At 42.3% G+C, this 15,788-nt stretch overlaps 1 protein-coding gene across 4 annotated transcripts in view; it reads left to right on the forward strand.

The window, feature by feature from the left end:
* FARP1 (FERM, ARH/RhoGEF and pleckstrin domain protein 1) overlaps positions 1–15,788 on the forward strand; it is a 313,335-nt gene that overhangs the window by 216,913 nt on the left and 80,634 nt on the right. For all 4 annotated transcript variants that reach the window (XM_009248747.4, XM_054528675.2, XM_009248746.4 and 1 more), the window contains 2 exon segments: positions 11,038–11,080; positions 13,802–13,880. In XM_009248747.4, the coding sequence (XP_009247022.2) occupies positions 11,038–11,080; positions 13,802–13,880 (122 nt within the window).

Genomic DNA, 15,788 nt, shown 5'->3' on the forward strand with positions numbered 1-15,788 from the left:
ACGCAGATTCCCTTCACCAGGTTAGTGTTGTCAGAAAGGGAAGGTGGGGAGAGGTAGTAGGATACATTAAAAGAGACTTGGAGGACACAACCAGATATGAAACATGGTCCTGGTTTGGACATTAGTTTTGACAGATCATCAGTAAAGACATTCTTTAGTTAATTGGAGGAATTTGAATATTGCCTGAGTATTTGATGAGAGGAAAGTTTACAAAATGGAGAGGTACAAATCTTTGAAAAAAGAAGTAGCTGATAAAACAATTTTGAAAAGAGTCTGGTAGGATTCTTGTTAAACTAAATATATACCAATTTTTTTGACACAGCAATTCTACTCCTAAGTATTTATGTAAGAGAAATGAAAGCCTATGTCCATAAAAATAAGTATAAGAATATTCTTTGCAGTTTTATTCATAACCCCAAACTGGAAATCGCACATGTGCCATCAAGAGAAGAATGGATAAACAGACTATGGTAAACTACATTATGTAGAGGGAAAGAAGTCTCAGACAAAATTATATTTTCGTTTATCTAAAGTTCTTAAGCTTTAGGTAATGAGCACTTGAAACATAGCTAGTGCAAGTTGAAATGTAATCTAAGTATGAAATAGGCGTGGAATTCCAAAGAGTAGCAAAGAAAGCAAAATATCTCATTAATCATGTTTTTATTTGATTATATATTTAATTGGTAATATTTTGCACAGATGGGGTTAAATAAAATATGAAAAAAGTTTTAAAATTTCATTTTGGTGACCAGGCAAGATGTCTCACGCCTGTAATCCTAGCACTTTGGGTGGCTGAGGCGTGTGAATCACTTGAGCTCAGGAGTGTAAGACCAGCCTGAGAAACATGGTGAAACCCCCTCTACAAAAAAATACAAAAATTAGCCAGGCATGGTGGCTCACACCTGTAGTCCCAGCTATTTGAGGGGGCTGAGGCAGGAGGACCACTTGAACCCAGAAGGTAGAGGTTTCATTGAGCCAAGATCGTGCCACTGTACTCTAGCCTGGGTGACAGAATAAGACCCTGTCTCAAAAAAATGAAAAATCTCATTTTGGTTTTTAAAAAGTATATGAATGTTTATATTCATACACATCACATATAATGAGAGATCTGGAAATGTATGTACTAAGGCAGTGGTTCTTAAAGCATGGTCCCCAGACCAACAAGCAGCATCCACATCATCTGAGAACTGGCTAGGAATGCACATTCTCAGGCCCCATCCCAGATTAGGAGCTCTGGGAACAGGGCCCAGTGGTGTATGTTTCAACAAGCCCTTACTTAGGGCAATTTTAATACATGCCCAGCTTTGAGAACCACTTCCCTAAAGCATTAATGATGATCTCCTAATGGTGAAAGACATTTTTAAAAATTTTCCTTGTTGAATTATCTAATTTCCTAGATTACATATGTTTAAATTGTAATAGATTATTTTTAAAATTAATAGGGTTTTTTTGTGGCATCCCACAAAGGTTGATTTATTTGTGACATCCACAAATTGTGTTTTCATTTTCAATACTTCCCCATTTCCCCTTGGTTTCTTCTTTATTTAAAAGTATGGTATTTCGTTTCCAAATCTATGGGGGATTTTTCACAAATTCTTCAATTGTTGCTTTGTTATTGAATTCCATAGTGGTCAGAAATCGTAGTTCATGTGACATGAAGCTTTTAAAGTAATTTACTGATACTTGTTTTATGGTCCAGAATGTCTTATGTTGGCAAGTGTTTTACATGCACTTGGAAAAGACTGTATGTTCTGTGCTGGGTAGAATATTCAATATATTTCAATGAGGTTATGCTGGTTGATACTGTTGTTCAAATCTATTATTTATTTTCTGCCTACATGCTAATATTGAGAAAGAAATATTAAAAATCTCTGTAATTATAATTGTTGATTTGTCTACAGTCATGCGTCACTTAATGATGGCTATATGTTCTGAGAAATGTGTTTTTAGGCAATTTCATTGTGCGAACATCACAGAGTATACATAACACAAACAGCTGGTGTAGCCTACTGCACACCTAGGTTATACGGTTGTCTCTATAGCATATTACTGAACTGAATACAATAGGCAATTATAATGGTAAGTATTTGTGTTTCTAAACTAAAAAAGGTACAGTAAAAAATACGGGATTATAATATATACCACTGATGTATTATGCGCCTGTTCTTGACTGAAATGTCGTTACGTGGCACATGTCTGTTTCTCCTTGCAGTCTCATCAGTTTCCTCATCATCATGTATTTTAAAATTGTTAAGTGTATAAATATTTAAGATTGTTTTGTGCTCTTGACTAAGTGACTCCATTATTATTAAGAAATTACCCTTTTAAAATTTTATGTATTTATGTATTTATTTATTTATTTATTTTTGAGACAGTCTCGCTCTGTTGCCCAGGCTGGAGTGTAGTGGCACAATCTCAGCTCACTGCAACCTTCACCTCCCGGGTTCCAGCGATTCTCCTGCCTCAGCCTTCTGAGTAACTGGGACTACGGGTGTGAGCCACCACGCCCAGCTAATTTTTGTATTTTTAGTAGAGGCAGGGTTTCACCATGTTGGCCAGGCTGGTCTCGAACTCCTGACCTCAGGTGATCCACCTGCCTCAGCCTCCCAAAGTGCTGGGATTAGGCATGAGCCACCGAGCCTGGTCAAGAAATTACCCTTTTTAAAATCCCCAGCAATATTCTTTATTCTGACATCTGCATTGTCCAACACTAATATAGCCACTTCAGTTTTTAAATTACTATTTTTTAGTATGGTATACTTTCACCCTTTTTTGTTTAACTTATTTGTGTCTTTACATTAGCAAGTGTATTTTTGTAGGCAGCATATACTTGCTTTTTTCTTTTGTAATCCAGACTAAAAATCCTTGCCTTTTAATGGGGGTTGGAGGGGTTAGACCATTTACATTTAATGTGATTATTGATATAGTTTAAATTGGACACCTTGCTGTTTGTTTTCTTTTTGTCTAGCCATCATCCTTTGTTCCTTTTATCTGCCTTCCTTTCAATTGAAATTTTTTGATGATTTCATTTTATATCCTTTGTTGTTATACTTCTTTTGCTTATAGTAGCAGTTTTCTGAGAATGTATCGACAATGGTGAGGACTTACTGTACATTAGGCTGCTTAAAGTGTTCTACAGTTTTGTTGCTCTTTTAATTTTGTATGTGTGTTTCATTTTGGATTACTTCTATTGTTAGGTCTTCAAGTTTACTAATATTTTCTTCTGCAATGCTGATCTGCTGTTACAGTCATCCAGAGACCATAACGTTTTATATCTCACAGTATAGTTTTCACTGTAGAAGTTTAGCTTGGATCTTTTTTTATATCTTCCATATCTCAACTTTTCAAACATATGGAATATAGTTAGAATAATTATTTTCATGTCCTTCTCTGTGGAGTCTGTCATTCGTGTGAGTTCTAGGTTAGTTTTTATTGATTTTTGTTGTTTCCTTGTGGGTCACATTTTCCTGCTTCTTGTACCTGATTGTTAAAAATTGGATGTCAGATATGCTGCATACTTCTGTATTACTGTAAGTTTTATTGAATTTGTTCTGGGATATAGTTATTTGGAAGCGATTTGATCCTTTTGGATTTGGCTTTTAAGACTTGTTAGCCTGGACACTGTAGGGCATAGTCTGGGGTGAATTATTCCTGACTACTAAAGCGTGACTCTTCAGCACTCTGCCAAGGCCCCAGGAATCATGAGGTTTTCTAGACTGGCTGATGGGAATAGGTAGTATTCCTGGCCCCCTGTGAGCACCAGGAACTGTTACCTCTAATACATTCCTGTTTTTTTTTTCTTGACCTTGACTACTTCCCACACATTCAAGGATAACCCCCTGTAGCTCTCCTAAGTTTTCTTTGGGTATCTCTCGCCTCCCTGGTACTCTGTCCTGTGAACTCACATCCCTTTGGCCCCCCTGAACTCTCCCCTCCATCTCTTCCACTCATGGATTTGGCCACATTCTACCTGTGTTCCTCCTTCCTGCACCAGAGCCTGGAAACTCACTCAAGGCAGCAGGCTGGGGCGCTCACAGGGATCGCATTTTCATTTTCCTGTCTCTTGGAGATCACCGTTTCTCATTGCTTGGTGTCCCATGTTTTCAGATCTGTTTTGTTATATATTTTCTCCATTTTTGGAGTTGTTTTATGTAGGAAAATAAATCCAGTCCCTGCTACTCTATTTTGACCGGAAGTGAAAATCTCTAGAAAGTGATAGGTGTTTACAAGGAAAGCCACACTTAACATATCTTTTAAATATAACCAAATGTAAAATTAATAAAGTAAAATAATTTTAAAAATTACTTTGAAACAAATTATTACAAAGAATTCAAAGTAAAGTTTTTTTGTTTTTTTCTTTTTCTTTTTTTCTTTTTTCTCACTCTGTCACCCAGGCTGGAGTGCAATGGTGCAATCTTGGCTCACTGTAACCTCCGCCTCCCAGGTTCAGGTGATTCTCCTGCCTCAGCCTCTCGAGTAGTTGGGACTACAGGCACCTGCCACCACGCCCGGCTAATTTTTTTTGTATTTTTTGTAGAGGCGGGGTTTCACCGTGTTAGCCAGGATGGTCTCGATTTCCTGACCTTGTGATCCGCCCGCCTCAGCCTCCCAAAGTGCTGGGATTACAGGCGTGAGCCACCGCGCACTGCGCCCGGCTCTTTCTTTTTCTTTTAGGAGTCAACTGCAGAAAGACTAATTTGTCGCAATGAATTCTAGACACTGGGTATTTTTCTATGACAAATATTTTCTTGGCTCCTATATGTGTTACAGTTGACAGGTTGTTTTTGTCATATGGTGTTTTGGTAGTTAAGAAGAGAACTGAACTTTTGTTCAGTCCTTTAGCTTTGGAGGGAAGCATATTAGTCTTGGATTCAGCCGGACTTGATGTCAAATTCCAGCTATGTGACATTGAGCAGCTTGAATAAGCCCTCTGAGCTTGCCTTCATTCATGTGTGAAATGACCACATTGTTTTGAATATTAAATGAGAATGTGTGAAGCACTTACCTACTGCCTGGCACACAGTGGGTGCTCAAGAAATATTAGTCCCTTCCCTGCCCCTGCTCTCGTGTCAACTAACTGATTATCTTTTAATAAGAGCCTTTCCAAAACACCTCAAACATTCCGGTTGCTTATGAAATCCACCTAAAACGTCACCCACCAAAATAATAGGGGGAAAAAGGATGTTTTGAGAAAGAGGAGAACAGCTTTGGAGATAGTGATTCAGCTTGCCCTGCCTTTGATACGTTGGCCTTAGTATCTCCTCTCACCTCAGAGTACAGCCACGCGCCACATACTGACCTCGTCGATGACAGACTGCATGTACGATGGTAATCCCATGAGATTATAATCCTGGATTTTCACTGTACCTTTTTTGTGTTTAGATGTACAGGTAGTTGCCACTGTGTTGGAGTTGCCCTCGGTATTCAGCACAGTAAGGGGTCGTGCAGGTTTGCAGCCTGACAGCAGTAGGCTGTACCTGGCCTTGGTGAGTGGTAGGCTATGCCACCTAGGTGTGTGTAAGTTCACTCTATGATGCTCACACAATGCTGAGGTCACCTAATGATGTGCAAAGCACACATGTGTTCCAAACGGGGAAAGTAGCATTAACAGGGCATCAGAGACAAATCGGATTGGAGGAAAGAAAACAGGGCACCTGACTGAAATGGAACAAGATGGGCTCAAAGGTGGTATTGCAGCTGAATTGTGGAAAAACAGTGCTACGGGCTCAATTTGTCCCCTCCAAAATTGTGTGTGTTGAAACCCTAACCCTGAATTCCTCAGAATGTGAGTGTATTCAGAGATTGTGTTGCTTTTTTTTTTTGAGATGGTGTCCCCTCTGTCACACAGGCTGGAGTGCAATGGCGCTGTCTCAAATCACTGCAAACTCCGCCTCCTGGGTTCAAGCAATTCTCCTGCCTCAGCCTCCCGAGTAGCTGGGATTACAGGCATGCGCCACTACGGCTGGCTAATTTTTATACTGTTAGTAGAGATGGGGTTTTGCCATGTTGGCCAGGCTGGTCTCAAACTCCTGACCTCAGATGATCCACCCACCTCGGCCTCCCAAAGTGCTGGGATTACAGGCGTGAGTGCTCAGCTTAAGTCTGTAAAGAGGTGATTAAGTTAAAACGAGGCCCTTGGTGTATGTAGGCCCTACTCCTTAAAAGAGGCCACTTGGACACAGACACTGGAAATGCTCACACAGGGGAAAGACCAGGCAAGGATGCAGCGAGGTGGCAGCCATCCAGAAGCCAGGGATGGGGGCTCTAGGAGAACCCACAGCTGTTGGCACCTGCAGCCTCCAGAATGGTGGGGGAATAAATTTCTGTAGTTTAGGCCATCCAGTCTGTGGTACTTCGTTATGGCAGCCTCAGCAAACTAATAAATACAGTAGGCCTTCAAACCCTGGCAGAAGCTCCTGGATTCAGTAAGCAGGTGCATCTTTGAATCCTACTGATGGAGAATGAGATTTCTCTAGAGGTCCATTCATTTCAGCCAGATGCCTTTCCAGTCAGGCCATGTGGATGCGTGAGTGTGTTCAAGAGATCAGCGGCATGAATTTCAGTGAGAACAGGGGCTATGGTTTGGTTGAAAGGGTAGGGGTTTGGGGTTAAAGAGATCATAACAAATGTGACCCTCTAGAGAAAGCTTATGGTGTTTTTGTTACCTTTTAACTCATCGGTAACTGGTTTCTGTGTGCTTAGGATGCGGGAAAAAGTGACTAGCCCAGGATGACCTAGTCCAGCTCCACTCGCCTCCCTGTGACCCTCCCTGCATAGCAAAGGCCAGTGCTTTCACTGCAGTTGAGTGGCAACCTCTTTTTTTCTTTTTGCTGCTCCCAGCTCCTCCATTTCTAATGGTTTTAAGTCCAGCGTGCCCCAAACCTTCTCCCTCAGCTCTGCAGTCTCGCTGGGAAACAGATAGGTCCTCACAGGCCATGCGTCCTCACCCAGCCTGGTTGGGTTGGAGTGTGATCAGCGCCTTGCAGTGTTCCCGCGGAGCTGCCGAACACACTGAATTACCCAGGCCCATCTTGTGCTCCCAGCCCCACGTGTTATAAAACCACATGCTCCCTTGGCCCAAATCGGCGCTTGTGTTTGATGCTTTCCACAGAAATGCCAGAAACAGAGGAGAGATGTTTAAAAACAATTCATAAAATAGGCAACTGCACTGCCAAAGTGTCATTGATTCGTCCTGGGGAGTTTGCAGAAGTTTAGGCTGGTTCTGTGGCCACTCTGGCAGTGGCAAGAGAGTTTAGTGGCCGGGACAGCAGGCTCCCACTGGGCTCTCTGGTTAACTCACCCTCTCAGGCAGCATGACTATTTGGAAACTTCTCCACTCTCCTGTATCCTCCAGCCCTCTGATTTTACAAGGGAAACAGAAGGCATCAGAGAGGAATTTTCGTATTTTCCTAACACAGAAAGATGAACCTCCTTCGATCTGTCATTAGCCTGTCCCTATCCCTCTCACAGCTGTTGTTTCCATCCTAAGCCAGTGTCCTGGGTTTTAGAGCTCTGTGTTAGCATCATCTCAGGTCTCTTTGGACATCGGTCATTGCCTCTTGCCCCTGTTTTTAACCCCTCCCTTTCTTAAATACACACAGGTCATTCCAATTAAAAACAAGTAAATGGGTTGGGCATGGTGGCTCACGCCTGTAATCCCAGCACTTTGGGAGGCCGAGGCAGGTGGATTGCTTGAGCCCAGCATTTCGAGACCAGCCTGGGCAACATGGTGAAACCCTATCTCTACAAAAAATACGAAAGTTAGCCAGGCATGGTGGCACACACCTGTAGTCCCAGCTACCCAGGAAGCTGAGGTGGGAGGATTGCCTGAGCCTGGGAAGTTGAGGCTGCGCCGCTGCACTCCAGCCTGGGTGACAGTGAGACGCTCTCAAACGACAACAACAGAACAAGCAAATGAACAATACCCTTACCTGATTCCCCAGCCGGCTACCCCCCATTCTGTTGCCTCTTGCTTCACAGCCAAGTGTCTCGATGAAGCCGTTCATCCTCTTCCCCATGCACCAGACGTTCAGACCCATCACTGGGTCCAGTGACCTGCTGAATCACTGAATCAAGGACTAGTGTGAGTTTGACACAGTTCTCAGTTTCTTCCTTTGCGGACACTGTCATCCCATGATGTCCATGACACAGTTCTCTCCTTCCGTTACTTCACACCTCCTCTGCTCCTACCTGGCTGTCCATGGTGGATGTATTGGCCAACGCTCATGCATTTTAATTCTTCAGACTCTACGCTGGCCATCTTATCCTCCATGGAGTCAGGGTGGTGGCAACTCCTAAATGTGGGATGTCTTGCCCAGGCTTCTCCTCTGAGCTCCAGATGAATGTGTGTCATTGTTTGTATACTGTCTCTTCCTGTATGATCCAAGGGCACCTCAGAAAATTAACATGGCTAGAATCTCTCAGTCCCAGTCATCCTGCAGTACTCCCTATCTCTGGAGGTGGCACCAGTGTCTGCCCAGATGCCCGCTGCAGAAATCTCAGTGTCATTCCGGTTATTGTCACCTTCCTTCCTTGGGCACCATATCCATCAGTGCATTCCACTGGTTGTTACCTCTTCAGTTGTTCTTGAATCCACCTACTGTCTCAAACTCTACTTCTGCCATTCTGGTCCAAAATACCGTCCTGTCTTGCCTGGACAATTGCCAACAGCTCAACCTGCATCCATTCTTGCTCCTTCTAACCTGTTCTCGTGCTGCCAGACTCATCTTTTAAAAATACAAAACTAATCATGTCCTCCCCATGGGGTAGATCCTTCCCATTGCTGTTAGGATAAGGACAAAGCATCTGAATGTGGCCTTGGCAGGCCCAGGCCTCTTCCTAACTCACCAGCCCTGCTCTGCAGCCATGGTGATCATCCGGGCATCAGGACTAGGGTTTTTACTGTCTGTTTTCATAGATTCTGCTTGTCTTTCTTCCCTTTCCGATCTTAGCACAGGGTCATTTTCAGGGAAGCTTGCTCCCTATCTCTGCCCCTTCCATGTGTATTGCATATACATAGAATTTTCTGCATATTGTGGTGTTTTGACATCTTAAAATAACTTTCTGGCTAAGAAGAGACTGCGGCTCCCAGTGCTAGCCAATTCTTAGAGCTAGCAGGGCTCAGCTGGGGGTACCCACCTTTGATATACAAAGAAACCAACCAAGGGCTGCCTCCTTTATCTGACCTGCCCATCCCTGGGAGCAGTATTCCTCTGCCTGAATCATCTCAGCGCCTGGTAACAGCCAACTCCAGACCGTTCCTGTAATTAAGAGACTGCCAAAATTATTCCAACGAGCCAGTCCTAAACTGTGTACCCTGCCTTCCCCTGCCATGGAAATCTCAATAAAGGTCTAGACTCTCCTGTGACTCCTGTCTTTTGAATTTATTTATTTCTTTTTTCGAGACGGAGTCTCACTATGTCCTCCAGGCTAGAGTGCAGTGGCACGATCTTGGCTCACTGCAACCTCCGTCTCTTGGGTTCAAGTGATTCTCCTGCCTCAGCCTCCCAAGTAGCTGGGATTACAGGTGCCCGCCACTGTGCCCAGCTAATTTTTATATTTGTAGTACAGACGGGGTTTCACCATGTTGGCTAGGCTGGTCTCGAACTCCTGACCTCGTGATCCACCTGCCTCGGCCTCCCAAAGTGCTGGGATTACAGGTGTGAGCCACCGAACCTGGCCTGTCTTTTGATTTTTAATGCCTGCATGGTAATGTGTCATATCGATGTACATTATTCTACTTAATTTAGGTTACTGTAAAAATGTTTATGATTATAAAAATGCTGCAATTAGTATTCCTTGTGTGTGCAGAAATGCATAATTTCCCAGAGTGAAATGGCTGGGTAATACTTTTTAGGGCTTAGGTCCTGATTCTCTAGTAAGTCTCCAGACAAGTTGTATTAATCCATATATCTATCAGTAGAGTAAGATGGTGCCTGCTTCCCTGAACCCTGGCCAACTTTGGCTATTATGAAATATAAACATGCAAGCAAGTGTGTGTACAGCCATATCTAGATGGAAATTTAATGGGTGGAAATGGTATTTAATTGTTTTAATTTCCATTTCTAGTGCAAATTACTCCTGAACGTCAACAGTTTTCTGTTAGCTGTTGGCATTTTCTCTTTGTAAATTATCTGTGGTTCTCAGCATGGTTTTCTAAAGGGCTGTTTCTCGTTTTCATATTTACTTAATAAAACCCTCTTTCTATTAAGCACATTAATTTAGTTTTGTCATATATGCAAATATGAGCTTCTGTGGAAACCTTTCAAATGACTAGAAATTCAAAGGGGAGTTTAAAGAAAAAAACACATGAAATGGGATAGTCAACTTACATTTTATTAATAAGGGCAGCAGGTTTCTCTCTTCTTTGAAAATTTTGCTACCCAGACTGTGTGCCAAGAAGCAGATGTGTGAAAAAGAGTCTGGACTTTGAAGTTAGACCGGATTTCAATCCTAGCAGTGTCACTCTCTAGCTGAGGGACCTGGGGCAAATTAGCCTCTGCAAGTCTCAGATGTCACTCCTGGGTAACAAGAATCCCTCTGGCCTTGTCTGGAGAGGTCAGTAGCTTATAGGTAGTGTGTGGTGCAGAGGTGGTGTTCTGTAAATATTCATTCCCTTTCCGCATCCCTCAAAGATGTGCTGTTCTAGACACTCACACATCTGTGTATTCTGTTACAATAAGGAATGTACGTATTTCACTCAGCTAGTAGTCACAAATGAAATCATTCATTAATATTTTCCAAATAGGTAAATATGATAAATGTATAAATGAGAATAGAAAAATTCTTAGTTAACCATGTATATCTGAGTCTAGGAGCAATTTTAATTTTCAAGCTCAGGGATAATATCAGCAAATTAGGATCTGTTCTATAAAAGTGGTAGACAACGTAAGATACGGCATTCTGGAGAAAAATGGAACAGACGGCCTCATATCCTCAAAAATATTTTGATTTTAAACAGCTTTAAACAAAATTTCAAAGTACTTGCACTCTTTCATTGAGAACTTAGGTCTCAATCTGTTCTTTTTTCCCTTCTAGGTGTGGCTGGATCTCCTAAAACCCATTGTGAAACAGATCAGAAGTAAGTATATACCATATGTTTAATAGTGATGTGAAATCTGAAGCCAGACAGTTTCATGTCTAGACATCTCTTGCCCCGTGGCATGAAGCACTAGAAACACAAATTCTTCTACCCCATAATTGCTTTTCATCATCCACTAATCCATGTACTATTAAAATGTGTGTCTTCTGCAGTTTTAATGTGTAACAGTTTGGTAATCAAAACTGAGCTTGGAAAATAAAATATCGTTTTGATTAACAACTGAAGCCTGCTATTATCTTAAACCCCAGAATAATTGAGCTTGTCTTGTCTATGCCATTGTTCCTTTCTGTCACTTTTGAAGGGAAGAGGTGGAGCCATCTATTCATAAAATTGTTTTTAGGTTTTTGGTCCTTCCTCTTCAAAGCCTGTGAAATCAGAATGCAGGTATTGTTTGGGAAAAAGAGTGGCCGAAAGTGTGTGTGCATGTATTTGTGTGTGTGTGTGTGTGTGTGTGTGTGTGTGTGTGTGTTTCTGAGTAGCAAGCAGAACCCTGAAGGGAGCCTGGCATGTATGCATTTAGACTGTGTGTTGAAAATAAAAGATTAAGGAATATGTAGGGGAGGAACAAAGAAAAAGAATGCTTGCTTTTTCTCTCTCTTCTTGTGTCTTCCCCTCTCTATGCTTTGAGTTAAAATTCAACATCAAGCTCTGGTCCCAATGTCATCCCAAATGGCCCTTCAATGTAGTCAGAGTCTGGACAAAAATCTGAGAATACTGTATCCTTTTAGTTGAGCATGAAGCTTACAATACCTGTGGGATCATTTGTATGTCTGATTAAGAAACCCCACTGGGCCACTTAGAGCAATTGATGTGGGTGTAATAAACACGCAGCACAATTTCTGTGTGGCCCGTGTGCAATTGAAATTGATGTTGATCATCTACAATTTCAGTTAAGCAGTTACTTGTAATACTTATACTGACAATGAAATGGCCATCATTTAATATTTGCTGGGTGTCCTGAGCATGGCTGGCAGGCAACGACTAGTGTTGGGGGCGAAGAGAAGCCCCCCCAGCCTCATGGGCCCAGGTTGCATAGAGTCTAGGAGGTTGACATTTGTCCCCCGCATGAAGGGAACTGCTAACAGTGGGAAGGTATATCTTTGGCGCAGACCTGAAGACAGAGTTGACTGTGGTTGGGTCAGAGCTGGAGCATTAGTGTAGTTGTCTCCTCCATATGCTGTGACAGGCCATGTGTGACAAAGCTGTCACTTGGCATTGAGTGCTAGCATATTCCTAGTTTCAAGTTTTCTAAGGATCTGAGTAGCTGCTCAGTGAAAATTGTAGAGAATAAGTGGTGCAGCCTTCTCATCTTCCTCATTTTGCTGCTGTTATTTTGTGCTCCAGAATTGACATGTAAGAGTTTGTTAATTTTCATGCCTTGTTTTTTTCTCCCAATTTTGTACATATTGTCAGCATCTTTATTGTATGTCATTTTTGCTTTTTTTAACTTGAATATGTGATCACAGAAATTATAATACCTAATTAGTATTTGTATATGATCGTGAAAAGTAAAACAGACATTTCTCTGCGTTTGTAATACTACAGCTAAAATTTGGATTTCATTATAGTATCTTATATTTCATAGAACATAAATGTATTGCTATCATTCCAGGTGGCAGACCTTTTAAGATGGCTTATATCATAGCTTACACATCAAAACAAAAAAAACCCCAACCCAAATCACAGATGATGATGATGATGATGATGATGATGATGATGATGATGATGATGATGATGATGATGATGATTGAGATGGAGTCTTGCTCTGTCACCCCAGGCTGGAGTGCAGTGGCACAATCTCAGCGCACTGCCATGTCCACTTCCTGGGTTCAGATGAGTCTCATGCCTCAGCCTCCTGAGTACCTGGGTTTCAGGCGCCTGCCACCATGCCTGGCTAATTTTTGTATTTTTAGTACAGACAGGGTTTTGCCATCTTGGCCAGGCTGGTTTCAAATTCCTGGCCACAGGTGGTCTGCCCACCTCAGCCTCCCAAATTGCTGGCATTATAGGTGTGAGCCACCGTGCCTGGCCACAGATTATTATTTTATAATCTGTTTGTCCTGTTTTCTTTCTTTTTTTTTTTTTTTTATTCTGAAAAGTTATTCATCTTACTCAATCTCTCCCTCCCCTTACTCCCTATCTACTTCCTGATTTTGTCTAAACTCATTGGTAAGAGGGTTTATAAGATACTTATAAAGGCCTTGGCTGGCTGAGACAAAGCCAGGGCCACGTCTGGTGTATGTTTTCCCGAGAGCTCAGAAGAGCACCTAGAGGCTGAAAACATATTTGATGAACACATTAGCAATTGTACCTTATAAATAGTTAAATATAATGAATTGCATAACTGATGTACGTTTTCATTATTTGGGTAAAACTAGCCAATTAGATACATTTTTGAAGACAAATGACTTTATTTTTAAAAACCTAGATAAAATTTCAGTCTCCAGAGAAAAAGTTTAATAGCTCTATGTAGTACTTTTGTCACAGTATTTTTTAAAAACGGAGCTCTCTTTCCGTTTTTAATGGAAGTGTGAATTAGTAGCTGAACTTGGCCAATTGTTAAGTGACTTGGAAAATGGCAGATGTGCTCTTGGCAGCTTGGAATGAGATGCATTAATTGTATCTGTTAAGTCTTTTTCTTTAATGGCATTTGAAACACAAATCAATAAATGCTTTACTTCTTTTTTTCTTCTTCTTTAGGGCCAAAGCATGTTGTTGTTAAGTTTGTGGTGAAATTCTTTCCGCCTGACCACACACAACTCCAAGAAGAACTCACAAGGTTAGTGGTTTGGAAACTGTGTATTTCTTGCTACAGAGTACAGAGGAAAAGAGAAAACGAATGTTCTCAATTGATGACACAGACATTTTCATAGTGTTTACTTGACCAGCATCTGTTCTGTACTGAACAGTTTAACCTTCCTCTTTCCCAGCCCTGTTTACAAAAATGGGGGGGAAGTACCGTTTTCCCTAAAACCTGGTTTCTTGAAGGTTGTGATATGAAGTGAATCCTGGGCTTGTACTCTGTTAATATCATATTTTCCATCTTATATGTCACATCATGGACTGTTTTGGATGTGAATCTCTTCTGTGAAACCAACATGTCGACTCAGAGTTTATCTTTGTCGCTGCCATGGGTGGTGGATTTGGCAGGAACTGGAGGTCAGTTTTTTTCAAAGTGTGACCGAGTGGAAGAAGTGCAGGCGTTGAGTCAGACCTGGCTTCGGCCACCATCCTGCCACTTGCTGTGACGGGCCAGTTACTTTCTCCCTTTGTGGTGCCATTAATTCCCCTATTACAGTGTGGACTCTAATGCTCGCTTGGACAGAGTGGTTTTGAGGATAAGCAGTATTATACTAGAGTAGCTGGGATCCAGTAGGGACACTAAATGGTAACTGTCATCACCACCATCATCACCATCGTCATTATCACCATCATCACATCATCACTTCTACTCATTTTATATATACTCTTTTTTTTTTGCAACAGAGTCTCTCTCTGTCTCCCAGGTTGGAGTGCAGTGACTCAGTCTCGACTCACTGCAACCTCTGCCTCCCGGATTCAAGCGATTCTCCTGCCTCAGCCTCCAGAGTAGCTGGGACTACGGTGCCCACCACCATACCCAGCTAATTTTATATTTTTAGTAGAGACAGCATTTCACCATGTTGGCCAGACTGGTCTCGAACTCCTGACCTCAAGTGATCCACCTGCTTCAGCCTCCCAAAATGCTGGGATTATGTGCGTGAGCCACTGTGCCCAACCTCGTTTTATAATTTGAGGCAAGACTGATGGTGTTCCAAAAGAGGGCAGAGCTGGCAGGAACACGTGTAGATAAAATGATTCCCTTTGAAGAGAATCCTTCAGAGGACGCTAATCTAACCAGCCTAATTCTTACCATACATGGTGTTCAAGCAGTGACTGTTTAATACCGAGGCCATCATATCCTTCCTTATCCCTCTCAGTACAGAGCACAGTATCTTGGGTCATCATTGATCATCATTTATCAAAGGGATGAAGATACTGATGTAGTCAGCAATATTTATTAAGTGTGCCCTGTGTGCAAGCGTTGTTCTAGGCACTGGGAATGCAGTGATGAAAAGACAAGAATACTCTCATGGAAATAGACAAAGCGATTAAATAAACAAGATAATATCAGCGGCAAGAACTCTTTAGGTAATTGAAGTAGGAGGATGTGATAGAGGTGCCTGGGTGATGACTTCAGGCTGGTGGGTCTGGGATGCCTCTTGAGGAAGTGAGAAGGAACCATCAGTCATTTACTGAGAAAGAGCTTTCCAGAGAGATGGAGCAGTCAGTACTCTGCCCAAGGCAGGAATCAGCTCCAGGCATTCAAATACATAAAGGAGGGCCAGCATGGCAGGAGTGTTGGGAGCGCTGTGGTGAGGTGGGAGAGAGGCGTGACACACGTAGTGTTGAAAGATTGGCTGCCATGTGGATGTTAGGGGGAGAAGGAGAGTCTGGGGGCATCCTGTGAGGAGGCGGTCACATGATGGTGGCAAAGAAGCCACCAATAGGTAGCAGTAGAAATGGAGGCAAGTAGTTGTGTTTGGAACAGGTACCGGAAGCAGGGTCTCTCTGTCTTGGTGATGAGGTGGTGGTGGACTCTGAGGGAGGGAGAGGGGGCACTTAGATTTTTGACTTGAGTGACTTGGGGGAGAAGGTGTCAGGGGTT

The sequence above is a fragment of the Pongo abelii genome, chromosome 14 (genome assembly GCF_028885655.2).
Source record: "Pongo abelii isolate AG06213 chromosome 14, NHGRI_mPonAbe1-v2.0_pri, whole genome shotgun sequence".
NCBI classification, from domain to species: Eukaryota; Metazoa; Chordata; class Mammalia; order Primates; family Hominidae; genus Pongo; species Pongo abelii.